Source organism: Globicephala melas, chromosome 16 (assembly GCF_963455315.2).
Source record: "Globicephala melas chromosome 16, mGloMel1.2, whole genome shotgun sequence".
NCBI lineage: Eukaryota > Metazoa > Chordata > Mammalia > Artiodactyla > Delphinidae > Globicephala > Globicephala melas.
Genome location: NC_083329.1, coordinates 14,460,688 through 14,480,781, shown reverse-complemented (window position 1 = coordinate 14,480,781; position 20,094 = coordinate 14,460,688). Strand labels below are relative to the sequence as shown.

The 20,094-nt window shown below is 37.4% G+C and overlaps 1 protein-coding gene across 2 annotated transcripts in view; it reads left to right on the top strand.

Annotated features, from left to right (window-relative positions):
* The window catches only part of ATRNL1 (attractin like 1), a 683,154-nt gene that overhangs the window by 553,274 nt on the left and 109,786 nt on the right, over positions 1–20,094 (top strand). For both annotated transcript variants that reach the window (XM_060286203.1, XM_060286202.1), the window contains one exon: positions 12,099–12,213. In XM_060286203.1, coding sequence (XP_060142186.1) covers positions 12,099–12,213 — 115 coding nt within the window. The remainder of the gene's footprint in view (positions 1–12,098; positions 12,214–20,094) is intronic.

The window sequence follows — 20,094 nt, the reverse complement described above, 5'->3', positions numbered from 1 at the left end:
TTTAATTTTTGCATTATTGATGGATTTTACAGAAAAGCGGCCATGTTACTCACTGGCAGGTGTGCAATTTGCCTTTATATAAAGAGGCAAACAAAAAGCAAGCTCTGCATTGGTAACTTCTTAGAAAGAAAAGAAAAGAAATTCCTAGGGCTATAGCTATAATGTACATATTCAATATTATTTTAGTTTCAGGTATATAACATAGATTTAATATTTTTACAAATTATACTCCATTTAAAGTTATTACAAAATAATGGCTATATTTCCCAGTGCTGTACAATATATTCTTGTGGCTTATCTGTTTTATATATGTAGCTTGTATCTCTTAATCTCTACCTTGCCCCTCCCCCTTCCCACTCCCCACAGGTAACCACTAGTTTGTTCTCTATATCTGGTGAGTCTGTTTTGTTATATACATTTGTTTGTTTTAATTTTTAGATTCCACATATAAGTGATAACATAGAGTATTTTTCTTTCTCTGTCTGACTCATTTCACTAAGCATAACACCCTCTACATCCATTCACATTGTTGCAAATGGCAGAATTTATTCTTTTTTATGGCTGAGTAATATTCGTTGTATACATATACCACATCTTCTTTATCCATTCGTCTGTTGGTGGACACTTAGGTTGCTTCCATATCTTGGATATTGTAAATAATGCTGCTGTGAACATTAGGGTTCATGTACTGTTTCACCTTAGTGTTTTGTTTTCTTCAGATATATACCCAGCAGCAGAATTGCTGGATCATATGGTAGTTCTATCTTTAGCTTTTTGAGCAGCCTCCATACTGTTCTCCATAGTGACTGGACGAATTTACAATTCCAGTAACAGTGTACTAGGGTTCCCTTTTCTTTACATTCTTGCCAACATTTGTTATTTGTAGACTTTTTGATGATAGCCATTTTGACAGGTGTGAAGTGATATTTCATTGTGGTTTTGATTTGCATTTTTCTGATGATTAGTGATGAACACTTTTTCATATGCCTATTGGCCATCTGTATATCTTCTTTGGAAAAATGTCTACTCAGGTCTTTTGCCCATTTTTTAATCAGATTTTTTTTTTATATTGAGTTGTATGAGCTGTTTATATATTTTTGGATATTAACTCCTTATTGGTCATATCATTTGCAAATATTTTCTCCCATTCAGTTGATTGTCTTTTCATTTTGTCAGTGGTTTCCTTTGCTGTACAAAAGCTTGTAAGTTTAATTAGGTCCCATTTATTTATTTTTCCTTTTGTTTCTTTTGCCTTAGGAGACAGATCCAAAAAAAATATTGCTATGTTTTATGTCAAATAGTGCTCTACCTGTGTTCTCTTTCAGGAGATTTATGGTTTCAGGTCTTTAATCCATATAATGTACATATTCATACATACATTTGAAACTCCATGTGTCTTCAGTATGTTATGGAAGTTGATATTCATAAGGGCGATCACTGGACATGGAGACAATGCTAGATTGCCTTTAGTATATTAGAGTCTGGTTGAGAAGCAGAGAAGTGGGTATTGAAAGAGATTTCACACTTACTAAAAAATATACCTTAAAATAGCAAAGTCTTTGTAGGGTTAATGTTCAACTTTCTGGGAAAACTCTGTCATCCAGAATGACTCATTCCCTTAGACATCTAGGTAGGTTTTACTGTATTTTAATTATATACATATTTTTGTAACCAGTCAGATAAGATCTTTCAGAGTTTTGTCCATGCTTTCGTTACTTATAATAGGCTGTGATTGGCATAATAATCATACCAGAAAGTCATTTATTATGCTGGATCCATTAACATTTGATTCCTCATTAAGAATATTGCCATGTCTGCACTTGTATTTTTTCTGCTGACAGTTTTCACAGAGTTTCTTGATTTAGTTTTATGATTGAAGTTTCAGAAATAAATGTTTTAATTTAATGTTCACTTGGTATAACAGATTTGAACAATAGTTTAATAAAAAAGCACTGTGAGTTCCTGATAAAGAAAAGTTTGTTGATGTCCATTTGGGATGATTTGCAGCATGTCTTGGTGAAGGTTGCACAGAGGCCCACTCTGTGCTGCACTTGTCAGGTTCCATCTGAGCATCTATAACTTTCTAAGCAGGTATTGATAATCTCAGTCATGACCAGGAAGAATGAGAAGGGGATGATGAGAGCCCTGTTTCACAGAGGACCTCAGCCTCCTCTCTGACCTTTTCTCATCCCTGTCTAATCAACACTTCTGAGGCTCTATCCCCAATGAACTTCTAGCAATTTCCTAAACAAGCTGTGTGCCTTTATGCCTCTGGGTCCATGCTTTTCCTGCTACCAGAACTTTCCATCTTTCATTCTCCTAGTCACCGTCAGCAAGGGAACGTCCTTCCCCAAGAGCACGACTCGTCCCTCCCCCTCCTTCCACTCCCGCCCCCAGGGCTCCGTGCATAACTCTGTGAGCACATTTGTCGTCTTAGTTGCCCTCAGCCTGACTGCCCTGATGGCAGCTTTACCAGGGCAGGCACTGTGCCTGTGTAGCGCTCTACCCCCAGTTGCCAGCAGGGGGCCTAACACATTTACGTTTTAAATTGAAATAATCTATCAGCAGCATGACTAAGGTCACATTTTGCATTTATGACGTAATGTGTTTTGGAAAGGACCAACATGGAGGATGATACCAAGATCCTGATTTTCTAACTTTCCTGCTGGCTTATATCCATCTGCTATAGATGAAGCTTCTCTTTATAACTTTTTGTCACAACATGTAGAGATTTACCTTGTGCACAATTTGGAAAAGAAAAATCAAATATTCATTTATCCATGAAATACTTATCGATCACACAGCTTAGGTGCCAGGAAAAGTTTACTCTGTGTAGCACATAATGTTCACCGTCGGATCAGACTCCTTGATAAAAGCAGAGAACAAAAATGAGAAAACTTGGCATTGAGATCAGATTTTTCCCACCCTATAAGCCGTCAATAAAATTCTCCCTTGGAGGCTTAATTTCTTAATTAATTAATTGCACACCATTAACAGAACTTTTAAAAATATGGTACCTGCCTTCAAATAGCTTACTTTTGAGTTGAGCATATTCTTTAGTGGAACAGAAAATAATTCCAAAGCAAAGTGGGAACTGGGAAGAATAGCATAATAATAGTAATAGCTGACCTTTACCAAGTACTGTGATATAGATACCTATGTGGGTATGTGTATATATATACACATACAGATACGTAAAATACATATATTCTATATGTATATTATATCTGTATATAATATACATCCTATATGTACATAATATATAACGTTTAATCCTCATAACAACACTATGAGGAAGGTGTTGTTAGCTCCATTTTACAGCTAAGAAACTTGAGGTACAGAGAGCTTATGTGATTTGAACCCAGGCAGTGGTTGCTAAAGGTTGTTCTCTTGATCACTACATTACACTTGCTCTCAATGGCCGCAACAGGAAAAATAACTTACTCCTGATTATTGAGATGGAATAAAGTGAGGAGGTCCTGGAGTGGCCTAGGACGACCTGGGGTGGCTTCTTGCCGACTGAGAGTTTTGAGCTGGATCGTGCAGAAATGGTAGACATTGGCAAGTAGTCTGGGTGGATGAAACGACCAAGAGCACAGGGTGGGCTGCAGCGAGACGGGAAGTCAGTTGATTTGGCAGGCACATTTGTCTCTCGTACTTAGCAGTATTTTTTGAGGTCGAAAAGGACGGTCCCAATTTTGAAATGAGTGTATGAAGTATAATGGTTAGGTTGCTCTCTGCACAGAGCTATGGAGAAAATTACAGGTTGTAAAAAATCTAATTATGGCAATTACTTGATAGATAATCTATTTCAGATTTTTGAAAAATACTATCAGGAATCAACTTTTAAAGATAATCTGTTCGAAGTCATCCCCTATTAACATGCATCTGTATTGACCAACTCAGGGGCAGAGCATGATTATATAATATCTCAAAAAGAGATAATATCCTCATCTTCTGGGACCTAAATACCTGTGAAAAATAGGTGGCAAAATAACTGCTATCACAATCCAGCCTCTTCACTCCCCAACTCAATGCCACACAATTAAAATAACAGCAAAACTCAGTTAAACTATATATTTTACTATAGATATAAACCTTGAATACGTGTGTATATGAGTGTGTGTGTGAGTGTGTGTGCGCGTGTGTGTGCATATGTGTGTAGTGAGAGATTTTGAGCAGAGAATGAAAGTAGAGACATTTCAACAAAGGAAAAAATATTTGGTACAATATGAAAATTAAGTTTACGATAGAAATACCTTGAAACTGCAGGAGCAGCATACTAATTCTGCGAATATTATGTTTTATTCCTTTACCTATTCCCACATGTAATACTTTATTCTCTTTGAGTTTTCTTCTAATGCAGTTTAACCCTGGTTTTGAGAGTGTCCATCAGCTTAATTTCTTTTATTAATATGAATTATTCTCCTAGCGAGTAAAGCTAGCTAATGTGTTTCTCCCTTTATCATTTCATACAAATGGTAAATAAGGAGAGAATATGATTTTCACTTTTGGTTTTCTTCCCAAATCTAAACAACGAAATCAGAGAATCTGCTTCTGAGATCTGGAGTCTTGGTATTTGCTGATCCTATAGAATCAACACAGTTCATCAGCTGTGAGCCAAGTCGTCAGGCTGACTTAATTCAATGTTCAGCAAATTAATTCTGTTTTACTAATGTGACTAAAAACTAAATTTTATATCAATATAAACAGTCTTTAAACTGCAAATACCAACTTGTGCAAGCTGTTGAAAAAGACTCATTTTTAATTATAAGTGGATTCTGATAAGAATAGTGTTAAAAGTGTTCTAATAGGGAAATGTTAGAGTGATTAATGTGCAGTTGTTTGCATTTTTAACATTTCACTCATATATCAGATTAGTATTTGTGTATACTGTCAGACTTTATTCTGTCCTTGTCAAAACACTTATTACTGCTGACAGGTATAACATATCCACATTAATCCTCAATTCCTTGATTCAATTTTCTAATTGCTTTTTTGGCATGCAGTGGTGGCCACTTAGTACTATGTGATGTATTCATCATATGGTATAATAATGTGCTTTAAAAATTAGATGTGTCATTTAAAGTACTTGAACAGGAAAAAAAATTACTAAGGATTGGAAATTTCAAATTTCACTGTACTTAGACTAAGTGTTAGATATTGTTATGTCACACATTCTGGAGGTTGTCCATAAATCATAGTCACAGAATGTTGAAGAGATCCTAAAATCATCCAGCCTACTTGTTCATTTCCCAGTTGGGAAAACTGATTCAGTAATATGCCCAGGATCACACAACTAGATACTGGCAGAACTGATCCTAGAATTCAAGTGTTCTGAACCCTGCTCAGAAATGGGGCAAGTATACGCATATAATTTTTATATTCCTCCTATTAATAGTCAAGCTGAGAGAATGAGAGACTCCTTGGCTTCTTAAGCTATACTTTTTAGCAGTATTGTATAGTGGTTAAGAATAAAGATACTAGAATCAAACAGACCTGGGTTTCAATCCTGGATCTGCCACTCACTAGCTGTGTTACCCAGAGAATATTATCTGAGCTCTCTGAATTTCAATTCCCTCATCTGTATAAAATAGAAAATAATACAATAATGCATATAAAGTGCTTAGCACAGCTCCTGGTTCCTAGTAAGTACTCAATAAATGTTGGCTGATATTATTTTTCAGTGTTTTATTTTATCCCTTTAATATCCATAATTTAATTTAAATCAGTTTCTACCCACTCATACGTTTGATGAGTGGGTAGAAACTGAGTCATACCTCCCAGTTATCTCACCATGTGACAATTGCATTTATTCTTTCATTTACTCATTCACTTACCATGTGTAAAATGCACTCCATTAGATGCTATAGGTAAGGCAAAAAGGAATCCAATATGATACCTGCCTTGGAAGAGTAGGAATCTAATAGATTCCTATGTTGTCATCTAATACAACAATTACATCAATACCTGTAGTAAAAGACTGGGAAACATCAGTCCCCAAAATGTAACACAGGTGCCATGCTTAGGCTTTTCAAAGAGAAGAAGTAAGTACAGGGCCAATAGACATGAATAAGAAACTGGACCTGCCCTCAAGGAGCTTGTTCCAGTTCCAGGAAGACAGGGCAGTTGCCCAAGTGTCACTCAAGGTGGAAAATGAAAAGGGCTGTAACAATTAAAGAACTAAGGAGGGAGAGACTAAATACCTCAGACCAGGGAAAGCTTCATGGGTGAGTTGGCTTTGAGGGATATATAATTTTAGGAAAGTTAGAGGCCTATAGGAAGGATCTCCTGGACAGTAGGAATATTATGAATGAAGAAAGGAACAGATTCTGGAAACCCTGGGCACAGACGTTAAAGAGTGAGCACTTAACATTGACTAAAACATGGAGCTTGTGCAGAATAAAAGATAAAGTTTGATGAGTGGGGAGACACAAGAGCCTGGCAACCCTGAAATGACATCTTGGACTCCATTTTACAAAGTGGCAGCTCTCAGCCCGTTTTGACACATAGGCATGTTTTTTTGGCAGCAAAATTTTTGAGATTTAATGTTTTAAATTTGTACTTTTCAGCTCACTGTGGTACCGACCGCTTTTTATTGTCTTATTCTACAAGTTAAGGCAGTCTTCTTACCTATTATAGACAGTATGCATAACGGTTAGTCATACGAGCTCAGAAAATAGACTATAGTTTTCCAAATCCTGGTTTGGTCACCTATTAGGTCTGCAACCTTAGTTATGTTATTTAAACTCTGAGCTTCAGTTTCACAAATTATGAAATGGGAATAGCCCCTACCTCTTGTGGTAGAATTAAACCCATGTAAGCATTTGGCGTAGCATAAGGCATGTTGTAAGCACTTAAGAAATGTTAGCTGTTCCTTGAAGAGATTTGAGTTTGCAAGCCCTACTGAGGCAGTACTGAAAGTTTTGCTTTCTGTTTCATTTTATTTTTTAATGAAGTATAGTTGATTTTAAAAGTTTCAGGTGTACAGTAAAATGATTCAGTTATATATATGTGTGTGTGTGTATATATATATACTGTTTTTCAGATTCTTTTCCATAGTTCTGAAAGTTTTTTGAGAAGGGAAATAACATCCTTCTAATCTTTGGAGTTCTAGAGCATTGAACTAAAACCCTACTTAAATTGCAACGACTAGTCCAAGGACATCAGATAATTCTCTTAAATCCTTAGCTGCTGGGGTTAGTTTCCAGTGTCACCCACCTACTACTTCACTCACTCTTTGAGAAGGCCAGTGGAGGAAGGAGCAAGTAGCCAGCTTTGCCTGTTGGTATCTTCAACACATCCAGTGATTCTTATAGCAGCAGTTTCCCAGGCTAGATCCCAGGTTCAGATAGTGGCCTCCCTTTTTTAGGACATGTTATTATGAGTTTTAAGAACTGTAATCTTGAAAATCCTTATGATTCCAGGAGCTTCTCTGGTAATTTGCTTGTCTTTAATAGCTGAAAAATGAAAAGAGTTTAACATAGAATTGTTGCTCCAAAAAAACAAGAACTTGAAGATATAAGTACAATAGGTTGAAAAACACTAGTGTGAACAAAACGAGTCTTTTGCAAAAGCTCCGTGTGCTTAATGAACAAGGACTGCTAATTACATAACTGTCAGTGCTATTTTCTGGCACGGTCTAACGCCAGCTTCTTTCGGTACAACAAATATGAAAATGCCTAGAAGTAAATCACATTTGCTGAGTGCTGTGGGCAAACAAACCCATGCCTTATCTCTTTCAAAGGCAGCCATGGAAAATACATGATAAATTGCACAGTTCAGTGAACATGTTATGTCATTGTGAAATGATTTTGATTCATGGTTATGTATTTATTGCTAAACAACTGACAAACCTCAAGGTATCAGAAATATCATTCATGGGGTTTTGCTATTTTCTCTTGCAAAATTCAAGTGCTATGAAGTGTTTTTCTTTTTTATTTAAAATACTTTATTGAAAGTGATATTTGCCACAGTCTTTGGAAATAATTTTTTAAATTATATGAATTCCTGCCAGAAGTGTCAAAGAGCTGTGCTAGTCACTAATATTTTTATCATAATGAATAATTCATATTTTTGCTAATATCCTTTTATGAAAATTTTATAGCTAAAAATAGACAAAGTTGTAAGCCAGTTTGATTTCAGAATAGGATTATAATCTCGTTTCATATAGCTTATCAATATAATGAAATTTTTGAATGTTTTCTGTGCAATAGCAGTAGAATTAAGAGTGAGAGAATTATATTAAAGAAGATATTACAGAAGTGGCTTTTATGCAAACATAATTCCTTTCCCATGGTCAACATATCTTACTATACTCTATCCATTGCTGACCCTCTTCAGTTTAAAGTATTAAATAATTAAACCATTTTCTACTTGAAACTTACAGTTATTTTTTACTAATTTTTCTTTCAATTGGTGCTTTTGGCATCAGCACTTGATGTTTACAACCTTTTCTTCTAGTGTTAAAAGCAGCAGGAAAGGTAGCCTGTCAACACACAATATGCACGAGGCATATCGTAAGCACTTAATAAATGTTAGCTATTCATCAACAGATGTACTCTCACTTTGTGTCTTGTTTTTCTAAATCTCGTAAACCAAGAACCACTGTTTCTCAACTGGTGGTTTTGTTTTGTTTGTGTTGTTTTGTTGTAATCATGAAATTCTTCTTTTCTGAGTTTTATAATCAAGTATTTTAACGTGGCTTTGTATATTTTGAGTAGTGCCGTTGAGCTCTTACAAATAAAATAACAAAGAAAACCTTGCCTGATGGTAGAAATGATAAATTATTTCTTAGGTATATTAAAAGGGATTTGGGTATTTCTAATATATCGCCATCATTTAAACCTGAATTCATTTTATTTTCCTTTAGTATATTTTAACCAATTGACCTTTACATATACTTTGCATTTATTAAATTAGGATAAATTTTAGTAGCCTAGAAATACGATTCAAAACATTCATAGTGTTTTTCTTTTAGCCTTGGAATATGACAAGCCTATTCTCTAAATATTTACATCATTGGAGAATATCTATGTACTTATGCTGATTCTGGCTTAACATTTTCAAAAATAAGTCTGTTAAATTAAATGTAAGCTTTAAAGGGGAAAACCATAGATCTTGTAACTTGATACAAGTATTGCAACATTGCTTACAGCATTTTCTTGGAAGATTTTTATGCCCTTCTACTACCATGGCTACTTTCACCTTTATGTTCAAAATTCCCAAAATGTATCTGTATGAGGATAATTTTAAAACATGAGATTTATGCTGCTATAAAGGAGAAATCCTTTATAACAACGTAAATCCGTTGTCACCAGAAATTTCAGTCTAAGTTTTACATGAAAGGGAACATATTTTATCTTTAATGCCTCATTAAACTTTCTGGAAATGGCAATATTCTAAAATATTCTAGGTGGATGACTACATATGTCTGTATTCCTTCTGAAAAATTCAAACATCAGTAAAAAAAAAAAAAAAAAGACTAAACAAATCATTTGTTCTAATAATTAAAGTAGTGGTATTTTCTCTTCCATTTAATTTTGCCTTTATGTATAGATGTTACTTTAAGTCAACCATGTCTCGCCTGCACTTTTTGAGTGAAATAGCCAAAACCACCATTCCTCAGCCAAATGATGTTCCTATTGTTTCAAAGGTGACGTTGTATTTAAACCTTAGTTCTCTGTGTGTTTCTGTTCACATGTGTGTGCCTGGATTGTGTATGTTCACACACATGTGCTTGCACATGTGTTTATGTTTGTGTGTGTGGGTGCATGATTTTTTTGTACATTCACAATATGATAAACTGCATTGTGTCGCTAAGAACATGGACTCAGGAACAGCCTACCTGAGTATAAATCCCAGCCCTGCTACTTCCTAGTTGTGTGAATTTGAGCAAGTTCTTTTAACTTCTTGCTTTCATGTTCTCATCTTACAGGGTTGTTGTAAGGTTTAAATAAGTTAATATATGTAAAGCATTTTGAATACCTAATCCATAGTATTTAATAACATATTAGCATTACCGTTATAATCATTATCATATATTCATTTACTCTACTTTATTTCTAAAGTCATATTATTTATACAAATGCATTGGTGGGTGATTATTACATATGTATTTCACTGAAATGATATTAAAGGTGTGCCTTGCTGTATGTCAATTATAGCTCAATAAAACTGGAAAAAAAATTTAAAAGATATGTCAACAGAATATTTTGGATTGTGATAATTTGATTAGATAAACTGTTACCATTGGTGAGAGGAAACAGTTGCGAAAAAGCAACAGAAATTGCATAACTTGGTGGCTCACAGACGACATATCAAATATCAAATATACTAAAATGCATTCAGGGACTTCCCCTGGTGGTTCAGTGGTTAAGACTTCTCCTTACAATGCAGGGCGTGTGGGTTTGATCCCTGGTCAGGGAGCTGACCAGGGATCCCTGGTCAGGGAGATCCCACATACCTCGTGGCCAAAACACCAAAACAGTTTCATTGTAACAAATTCAAAAAAGGCTTTAAAAATGGTCCACATCAAAAGAAATCCTTAAAAACAATGCATTCATTTGTTCAGATGTAGGCCTGTTGCACGTCTACAGTGTGCCAGGATTTCGTGTTAAAATGACACATGGTACCATAGGATCCAGCAGCAATCATGCTCCTTAATATTTACCCAAAGGAGTCGAGAATTCATGTCCACGCAGTGTTTATAGCAGCTTTATTCATCATTGCCAAAATTTGGAAGCAATCAAGATGTCCTTCAGTAGCTGAATGGATAACTAAACTGTGGTACATCCAGACAACGGAATATTATGGAGCACTAAAAATGAATGAGCTGTCAAACAATGAAAAGACACGGAGGAACATTAAATGCATATTTTTAAGTGAAATAAGTCAACCTGAAAAAGCTGAGTCCAATATGATTTCAACTATATGACATTCTGGGAAAGGCAAAACTACAGGGACAGTAAAAAGATAGTACAGATGAACCTATTTGCAGGGCAGGAATAGAAACGCAGACATAGAGAACAGACTTGTGGACATGGGAGGAAGGGGAGGGTGGGATGAATTGGGAGATTAGGTTTGACATAAACACATTACCATGTGTAAAATAGATGGCAAGTGGGAACCTGCTGTATAGCGCAGGGAGCTCAGCTCAGTGCTCTGTGATGACCTAGATGGGTGGGATGGGGGTGGGGGGAGGGAGGTCCGAGGGAGGGAAGGGATATACGTATACATAGAGCTGATTCACTTCATTGTGCAGCAGAAACTAACACAACATCGTAAAGCAGTTATACTCCAATTAAAAAAAAGACACGGAGGAACATTAAATGCATATTTTTAAGTGAAATAATTCAATCTGAAAAAGCTAAATACTATATGATTTCAACTATACGACATTCTGGGAAAAGCAAAACTATGGGGACAGTCAAAAGATCAGTGGTTTCCAGGGGTTGGGGGTGGGACGAGGGATGAATAGGCAGAACACAAAGGATTTTTAGGGCAGGAAAACTACTCTATATGGTACTATAATGAAAAATACATGTCATTATACATTTGACAAGCCCATAGAATGTACAACACCAGGAGTGAACTCTAATGTAAACTATGTATTCTGGGTGGTAGAGACGTGTCAGTGTTGGTTCCTCAGCTTGTACACAAGTGCTACTCTGGTGGGGATGTTAATGATAGGGGAGGCTGTGCATGCATGCGGGCAGTGGGTTTATGGAAAATCTCCGTAGCTTCCTCTTAATTTTGCTGTAAACCTAAGACTTCTTTAAAAAATAAAATCTATTAGGGAAAAAAAAAAAAACAAGGTAAAAATAGAACAAAGCAATGAGTACTTTTCAAAAATTGCAAAAATATGTGCTAATATGTAATGCCCCAAGAAAAATGTCTCCTAAATGTAAACGACCACCATTACAAAAAAACTACATATTACTGCAATGAAATATTCAACTGAACTATTAAAAAATGAGAAATGGTGTGCCTTCAACTACTAGGAATAAACATTTTAGCTGCCTGAAGCATAGTAGGAAAAAAGTAAGATAGCAGTGTCGTGTAAACTGTGCAAATTTAGAATGGGTTTTCTTTTTCAGGGAGCACCCAAACCAATAGCCATTGAACCATGTGCTGGGAACAGAGCGGCGGTTCTGACTGTGTTTCTCTGTCTACCACGAGGATCATCAGGTGCCCCTCCCCCAGGGCAGTCAGGTAAGATGAATGAGGCACCATCAGCAGTTAAGCAAAACATGCAGACGGAACAGAAGAAGTAAACAATACCACCAGATAGCACAATAAAGACATTTACAAGGTTCTGATTTACAGCATGGTAACATTTTATTAGAATACAAACTTCTACCCAAATATCTAGATATCTGCCTTGCTATAAATTCAGATTTGCAAGTGTTTCTCTTAAAAAATACATGTTGAATATATGTGTGTATTTGTGTATAACATAACACATGTATGTACGTACGGACACACTTCAATTTGTTGTTGTCATTGCAATGAGTAATCTCACTAGCAGGGCAAAGTGACCCTTTTGGGCAGCTTCTTTTCTCCCAGTATGTGTGTCATATGGGATGCCAAATTAGAAATACGATTAGAAGCTTGTTTCATAAATATGGAATCTAATTAGGGAACTTACTTACATGTTTGGAATGTTTTGCGGCATCGGAGGATAAAAGCTTGCTGCAACCATCCTGGAATATTGAAGATAAGTTCTTGCTGTCAGCACCGGACAGGTGCGGTTCATGGACCCAAGGACCCTCTCCTTCACTTGAGCACAGCCAGCCTTTTCCTCTGATTCTCCTTTTCCTGCATAAAAAGTATATTTTGAATTCGAGGTAACTCTGTGTATCCTCTTAGAGATCTTCTCATTGCTTCGACAGTTGTCCACATTGTAAACATGCCCCGTATTGAGTATAACTTGTAACTAAATCACAAACCACGCTTATTTCTCTCTTTGTGCACATCCCCTTCCATCTGCTTACAATTTCTGATTATTCTTTCTCCCGATTGTTTTCTTTAAAGGACTCTCGGTGAAATGGATGCTTTTTGAGGGTCAGGGTGATTTCAAATCTTTCTCTTCAGTTCCCCTTAAGGATAAAATAACGTGCCAGAGATCTGGCAGGTTCTCAACAGTAGTTGATGATAAACTCAGCTCCCTGCTTAGTTTTCTTTCCTTAGTTCCCTAGTTAACTTTGACCTTGCTCCTCACTTTCTTGATTTGTGTCCATCGAGACACAAAAATGGAAGCCACACTACTTTATACCTTATAAATTTTAAGATATTTATGTAACGGAATTTTTCCCATACAGGGACAGAGGAATTCCATCACCTTTAGACTTGTCATTTATGGTACCTGATGATATCTTGTTGCAGGAGTTTCTACCCAAAGTTCATTTGTAGATGTTTATTCAATGAAACAAACCTTCTCATATGTTGAGCCAATGCCTTACTTTTCTCCTTTCAGAACAACCAAGGTAAATGGGATGCAGTAAATAGAATAGCTTGGCACTGGTCAGATAAGATGGATAATTGTAGGTACTGTGCCCAGCTAATGGAAGTATTGTTTCAAAGCTGGGATGATTTCCAATACAAACACTTTACTAATGAAAACAAGTCTGTGTGATATACACCAAGGTTCTTCTAGATCCTTGACAAGATGATGTACTGATGGGCAGAGTGAAGGCGACTGCCAATACGCTGTCCCTTTAACCTTTGAAATCTTTTTGACTGATTTGAAAAAGCCAAATAGCAGTGTGGACCATTACCTCAGCTGTGTTTTATTACAGATGCACTGCAATTACTAATGGTAATGGGAAATTAGACGTGCACAGTGTTTTACTCTTCACAAAGTATTTTCCTATTTTTCACATTTGATCCTTACGACAAGCCTGTGCCATAGGTATTATAAAACTCACTTTATAAATGAGAGACTTGGTCTATATAAATCTCTGTATTTCTATACTCAAGGAATTATTGGAAAAACATTACAGTAAAGAGCAAAGCAACAACAAAAAATATTTATTACTAACATTCCAGGTAATTTTTCCTGATGATCTATAGCAGAGAGCTTATTTCTCTAGAATCTACAGCCTATGTCTTCACAAAGCCAAACATTTGGAGGAGTACTGAAAATGTCCCCAGGGTTCACACAAGTAGGCAAAACCTTGAGTTCATTCACAACACTTTTTGCGGTGACTGTAGATCGAACTATGTTGAATATCTGTGTGAATAATTCAGGATGAGTTTGTTCTTTGTTTAAAAAAAACTAATAAAATTTCTCTAGCTAACTTTATAGGAGTAGGAAGAGGAAGAGTCATTGATTCTATTCCTTCAAAGTAAAGCATTGTCTTCTGTCTGCAGTCTACTTTGAAATGCATCAAGGACATAATGTTATTGATGGATGGATAGTAGGATGAGTAGAAGGACAGATATGTCATAAAGCAAGTAAAGCAAATGTTAATGGTAGAATCTAGGTGATGGGAATACTGGAGTCCATTTTAAAATTCTTTCCACTTTGCTGTATGTTTGAAATTCTTTACGGTAAGTTGTGGGAAACAATAAAAGTTTTTGAAAACTCTTGACTTTACTGGGAGAAAGTAAAGGCAGTGCCTATAGAGAGGAATTTTCTAATGCTCACATCTATGTTTTCCCTAAACAAGGCAAATGCTGACACCAGTATACAAACGAAATGGCTTATTTTTTCACTTTTCATCAAGATATTTGGTGTGTACCCAGTCAATTAAAACTTAACATAGTATCATCCAATATTTGAGAGGAAATGCCTTCCAGTGATAGTTTGGGAACCATATTGGTTCTCGGGAGGGAAATATTGACATTGGATATCTCATTGCTAGAGTTTGGCTTATCTCATATCTTTACAGGAAGTCCATCTGTGTGCCTATGCTTATCACAGTGCCCTGTGTTTAGAAAGCAGTTCATAAATGTTCTTGATGATTATGATAATGATAGGAGACCTGGGAAACATGACCTTGAGCAACTACTTCTGTCTATGAGACTCAGTGAACAACAATAAAATGAGCAATTGAACTAGAATCCATTCATTGATTCTCAAATTGCACAGCTAGGAGCCTTATGTGCTGAAGAGCCTCCTCCAGCGTTGGTGCAGGGTTAGAGGTTAGGCGAGTTAAGAAGGAGGTACTGGGCTTCCCTGGTGGCTCAGAGAGTCCGCCTGCCGATGCGGGGGACACGGGTTCGTGCCCCAGTCCGGGAGGATCCCACGTGCCGTGGAGCGGCTGGGCCCGTGAGCCATGGCCGCTGAGCCTGTGCGTCCGGAGCCTGTGCTCCACAGCGGGAGAGGCCACAACAGTGAGAGGCCCGCGTACCGCAAAAAATAAAAATAAAAAAAGAAGGAGGTAGTGGAGTAGCTTCGTGGACAGACCCCTGACCCCATCCCCACTGTGTGAAGGACAGGGCGCCCAGAGTCTTCTCTTGGCTCTTGGGCTATTTATGTCTCCTAATGTGAGTGTATCTATTCAATGAGGAATAAGCATTAATTATTAGATTAGAAGTTCTCTTGCAATACTTTGCACAGTTTCTAATTTTTTTATCAGGCCCTTTTTTGAAATGTAGCTTCCTAAATGTCGAGTGATGCTGTTCATAATGCACTCTTCACTACTATGAATGAAAGCATTTAAGAGAAGGATGAGTTTGGGGGTATGGAGAAGATGGAAGCATCCCATGAGCATGGTGGTTTTCTCTCAGAACCTGAATGCCAGCACTAACAAATAAGTGATTCGGAAACAAGCAGGGGCTAGTTCTGGCCATCTCTTTTAAGTAGCAAGTAGTGGGTTGTTCTTTTTTTTAATTCAAAATATGGCATTGTCTTTGGACTTTATTCTCTTTCTACCAGCATATATTTCAGTAATATTTAGCAAGTAATAATTAGACATGGCCCTTTAATGTCTGTCTAAAATGTGTGAAGTTCCCTTCCATGGCTCTCATCTTAGCAGAGGTCGAAAGAGAAACTGCAGATTCATCCTTTAGATTACCCCATGCAGTAATCTTTCCCTTCTTCTTCTTCTTCTTTTTTTTTTTTTTTCCATGTAATGAATTTAGATGTTTATGAGCAATTCTCCCTCTAGGTAGCTTAGGAGAGTAAAAGCAAAAAATATTAAATAGGCTTTTGGCACTCCTGGAGCTGGGCTAATTAGGTTCCCTGCTCCCCAGCCCTGTAAACCTGCTGCTTCATTCCTGTATTTTCTGTGAGCAACCACTGCCAGCAATGCCAGACTGTCTTGGGCTAAAGTGGGATTTCTGCTGTTGATATATGTACACAGCCACTTCTCTTCTGCCTCAAAGTGGTTGGAAGACTGACGTCCTCGTAAAAACAGGGCATATCAAGTAACCCTGCTGCGTGTCTCCAATCACCTTGGACAGCAAGGTCCCCAAGCATTTTAGAGTCACATTAAGATGAAATGTGAACAAAGTAAATAGAGCTCTTCAAAAGCATAAACTGAAAATGATCGTGATTGTGTCACTTTGTGATGAAGGATTATGGATTTCATAGTTTATGGATTCTTAGTAATATGAAGCGGATTAACTTTTCTCACTGGATTAAAAATCCCGTGGCCCAAATGTCCACTGCCAAAAGGGAGATAAGTGCTTCATCTAAATGTAGAACTTTGCCCTGATCTTGCCTTATGTTTGGCAAAAAACCAAACCAAAACAAACAGAAACTGCTGGAAAGTCTAAGATTTTGAAACTTTTTTCTTTAGGTTTAGAAGTTTTGGCAGGATGACCAGATTATTTTGAAAAATCTAGAAATATTGTACGATGTTTAAAAATGATAGTCTACCCACAGTGTCATGGGTAATAATAATGACAAAAAGAGAACTTTGGTTTAGTCAAATGAAAAGAGGAAAACAAGAACTAGTAATTCTGAGCACTGAAGCAGGTTCTTTACATGCACTAATTCTTTTAACCCTCTTAATGAACCTGAAAAGTAGCTATTATTATCCCACTTTTACAGATTAAAAAAAAAATCTGTAAACTCAAGAGAGATTAAATGACTTGTCCGAGGACCAATACAGCCAGTGAGTGAGTGAACCAGAATTCAGATTCAGGGCCATCTAGATCCTCAGGCTGTGAGACTCTCCCTCATCGCTGTGCTTCTCTGGATAAAGATACAGGGGTACTCGGGATAGCCCATATTCCAGAAAAAGCTTTACATTCAGATCAAAGAGGAAGGACCTGGAGTGTTCTGCTAAGCATTGGACTTAAGGGGGCAAGAAGGATATATTTACCTTTCCTAGTGATTTGACTCCAGAAATTTGGTAAAATGCAAAGGTGCACGTGCCATGACACATCTGCTAATGAACGTATGACTCCGTTGTGTAATAGCAACTTGGGGCATGTAGTTATAGGAAGAGAACTTCGCCTTGTATGTGTGAGTTATGGACTTGGAGTCCCAAGTCCCAAGCTGTAGAGCCAGCTCTGCCACCAGCTAACTGTCGCCAAGTCTTTTCATCTCTGGGTCGTAGTTTCTCATGTATAAAATGACTGGATTGGGCTAGGAAATCCTAAGATGGATTTCACTCTACTCCTGTTGTACAGTTCTACTATAGATTATGCTAAGTCATACCAGTTTGGGGTAGGAAGAGCCAATAACTTGTTTCTAAGTAGTACCTTATCTTTCCAGCTGCTCAGGACCAGTTAAGAAGCTATATTCCCATGTATATTGCTTGTTAGTGAATAAAAATAATTAGCATCAATCCTTAATTCTTTAAAATAATTTTAGTCCATTTCTTCTTTTAAATTAATTTATTTTATTTATTTATTTATTGGCTGCTTTGGGTCTTCATTGCTGTGTACGGGCTTTCTCTAGTTGGGGCAAGTGGGGGCTACTCTTTGTTGCATTTCAGGGTGGCTTTTCTTGTTGCAGAGCACAGGCTCTAGGTGCGCGGGCTTCAGTAGTTGTGGCACGCGGGCTCAGTAATTGTGGCTTGCGGGCTGTAGAGCACAGGCTCAGTAGTTGTGGCACACGGGCTTAGTTGCTCCGCAGCATGTGGAATCTTCCAGGACCAGGGCTCGAATACATGTCCCCTGCATTGGCAGGAGGATTCTTAACCACTGCACCACCAGGAAGTCCCGGATCCTTAAATTTTAAAAAAATTCTTAATAATTTTATTAATAAAGGTTAGTTCTCAATCTTCTCAGCATGTTTAGAAGATGTAGATCGTTCACATTGCCCCACTTTAGAAATAAGTAAAAGAAATCTCATAGCACCAATGAGAGGTAGAGGGTCTCTACAATCTCAGAGATGAATTGGGAACAGACTCCAGGTCTGCTGGCTCTCAGTGCAGTACTCATGCCTCTGAAGCCAGTTTTTTAAAGCTAATTTGCGTTTTTCAGAACCTTCTGGAGTTTCCTGTCCCTTAGGACTCTGTTTTCTTTCCATAACTCTGCCACAATACCTTCACACTTATAGAAACACACCTGTTGATCTAATCTTAGCACTCTCTTTTTTTGAGGTGGCTGGAATAAGAAATAAAACTACTGAATTGTATCAAAACTTCATTATAAAAATCTGTCATGTTAGTGACCTTTTAAGCGCAAATTCAAATATTGTTTACATCCAACATATGGGTCTTCATAAAAAGAAAGAAAAAGTGGGCACTCATGGCAAAACAAGCTACAAAATTAGGAAAGAGAGCCCAGGAAATGACAGAGATAAGAACAAATGTCTGAGATTATTGTTAATAATATGACTTTGTGTCAAATAAAAAAAAACAACCCTGATATTAAAAGTAAACAAAATCAACAGTAGGAGCTAATTTTATCTTCTATCCAAAATATAGTTATTATGAATCTTCATTTGTTACCTTTATTCATTCTAGAAATATTTAAAAGTATCTGCTACATGTCAGGCACTGGATATATGGTGGTGAACAAAACAGAATTCCTGCCCCCATAGATTTTAGAGCCTACATGGAGATAAACATGAACAAATAATCATGCAAATAAACCCATAATTATAAAATATGTTGTTTTATGGATAAAGAGTAGACAGTGTTATGAGAAAGAGGTGAAATAACACTGATGTACAATTGCTAAGCTTTAATATCTTTCCATAGTAGTAACAAAATGGCAAACGTCATTAAAATGCCCTTTCCTCAGTTCTCACTTGTCATCACGTCTCTGTAGTGTTTGTTGAATATTCCCCATCATGCCTCTCCAACGTCTGGAAACTCCCTCTGGTGTTCTTTACCTCAGTCTATCACAGGTGCCTTCTTAGAAGTTACTTAGAGATAATGCATGCAGAGCACCTCCCCTCTGTTCGTTACGTGCTTCTTCTGCCCTCTGAGTTCCGATAGGCATTCCCTGAGGATTAGTCCTTAGCCAACTTCTCATCCTGTCCACTCTCTCCCTTTAGGGTGATGCTCTCTTTGCTCATTTAGGGGGCTTTTCAGATGATAACTCCCAACTGCACGGGTCTCCAGCCAACACTGGATTTGATAGTGTTTCAGTATAAAGCCACTCTTCCTTCCCCCTCTCTCCTGTTACCGTCCCTACTCCCTAGACTAGCTCTTCTACCCTGACTTTACTGTTTTTGTAAAGTCCATTTCAGAGTGACTCAAGTTTGAAACTTTGGAGTTAGCTTTTTTTCTTCTCTCTTTCTCCTCTTTGACCTCCAAGTAACCACGAAGTTCTTTAGATTTTAGCCCTGAAGCAGATAGAACAGACTTCCTCCTGCCGTTCTTACTCCCTCCATTTTTGGCTCAGGCCCTGGTTGCCTCTTACCTGGACTTCTGCCAAAGGAAAGCACAGTTCGAATCATACCGCTCCTTTCCTCACAGACCTTTGCTGACTTTTCATGGCCTGATGAAATAAGTCCAGACATCTGCTCTGGGCTGTAAGGTCCTCCTTGACCTCTCTCCAACTTTCTTTCAGGTTTAGCAGGCACAGAGTCCTTGCCAGCGCCCACCTGCACAGCACCTCTGGCTAGTTTGGGGCCCTTGTGCAATTATTTTAACCTCTTGAACCCTCAGTTTCCTCGTCTGTGAGGTAAGGAAGATGACTGGGTAGAATGTCTTTATGATTGCCGTTAGGCCTGTAACTCCG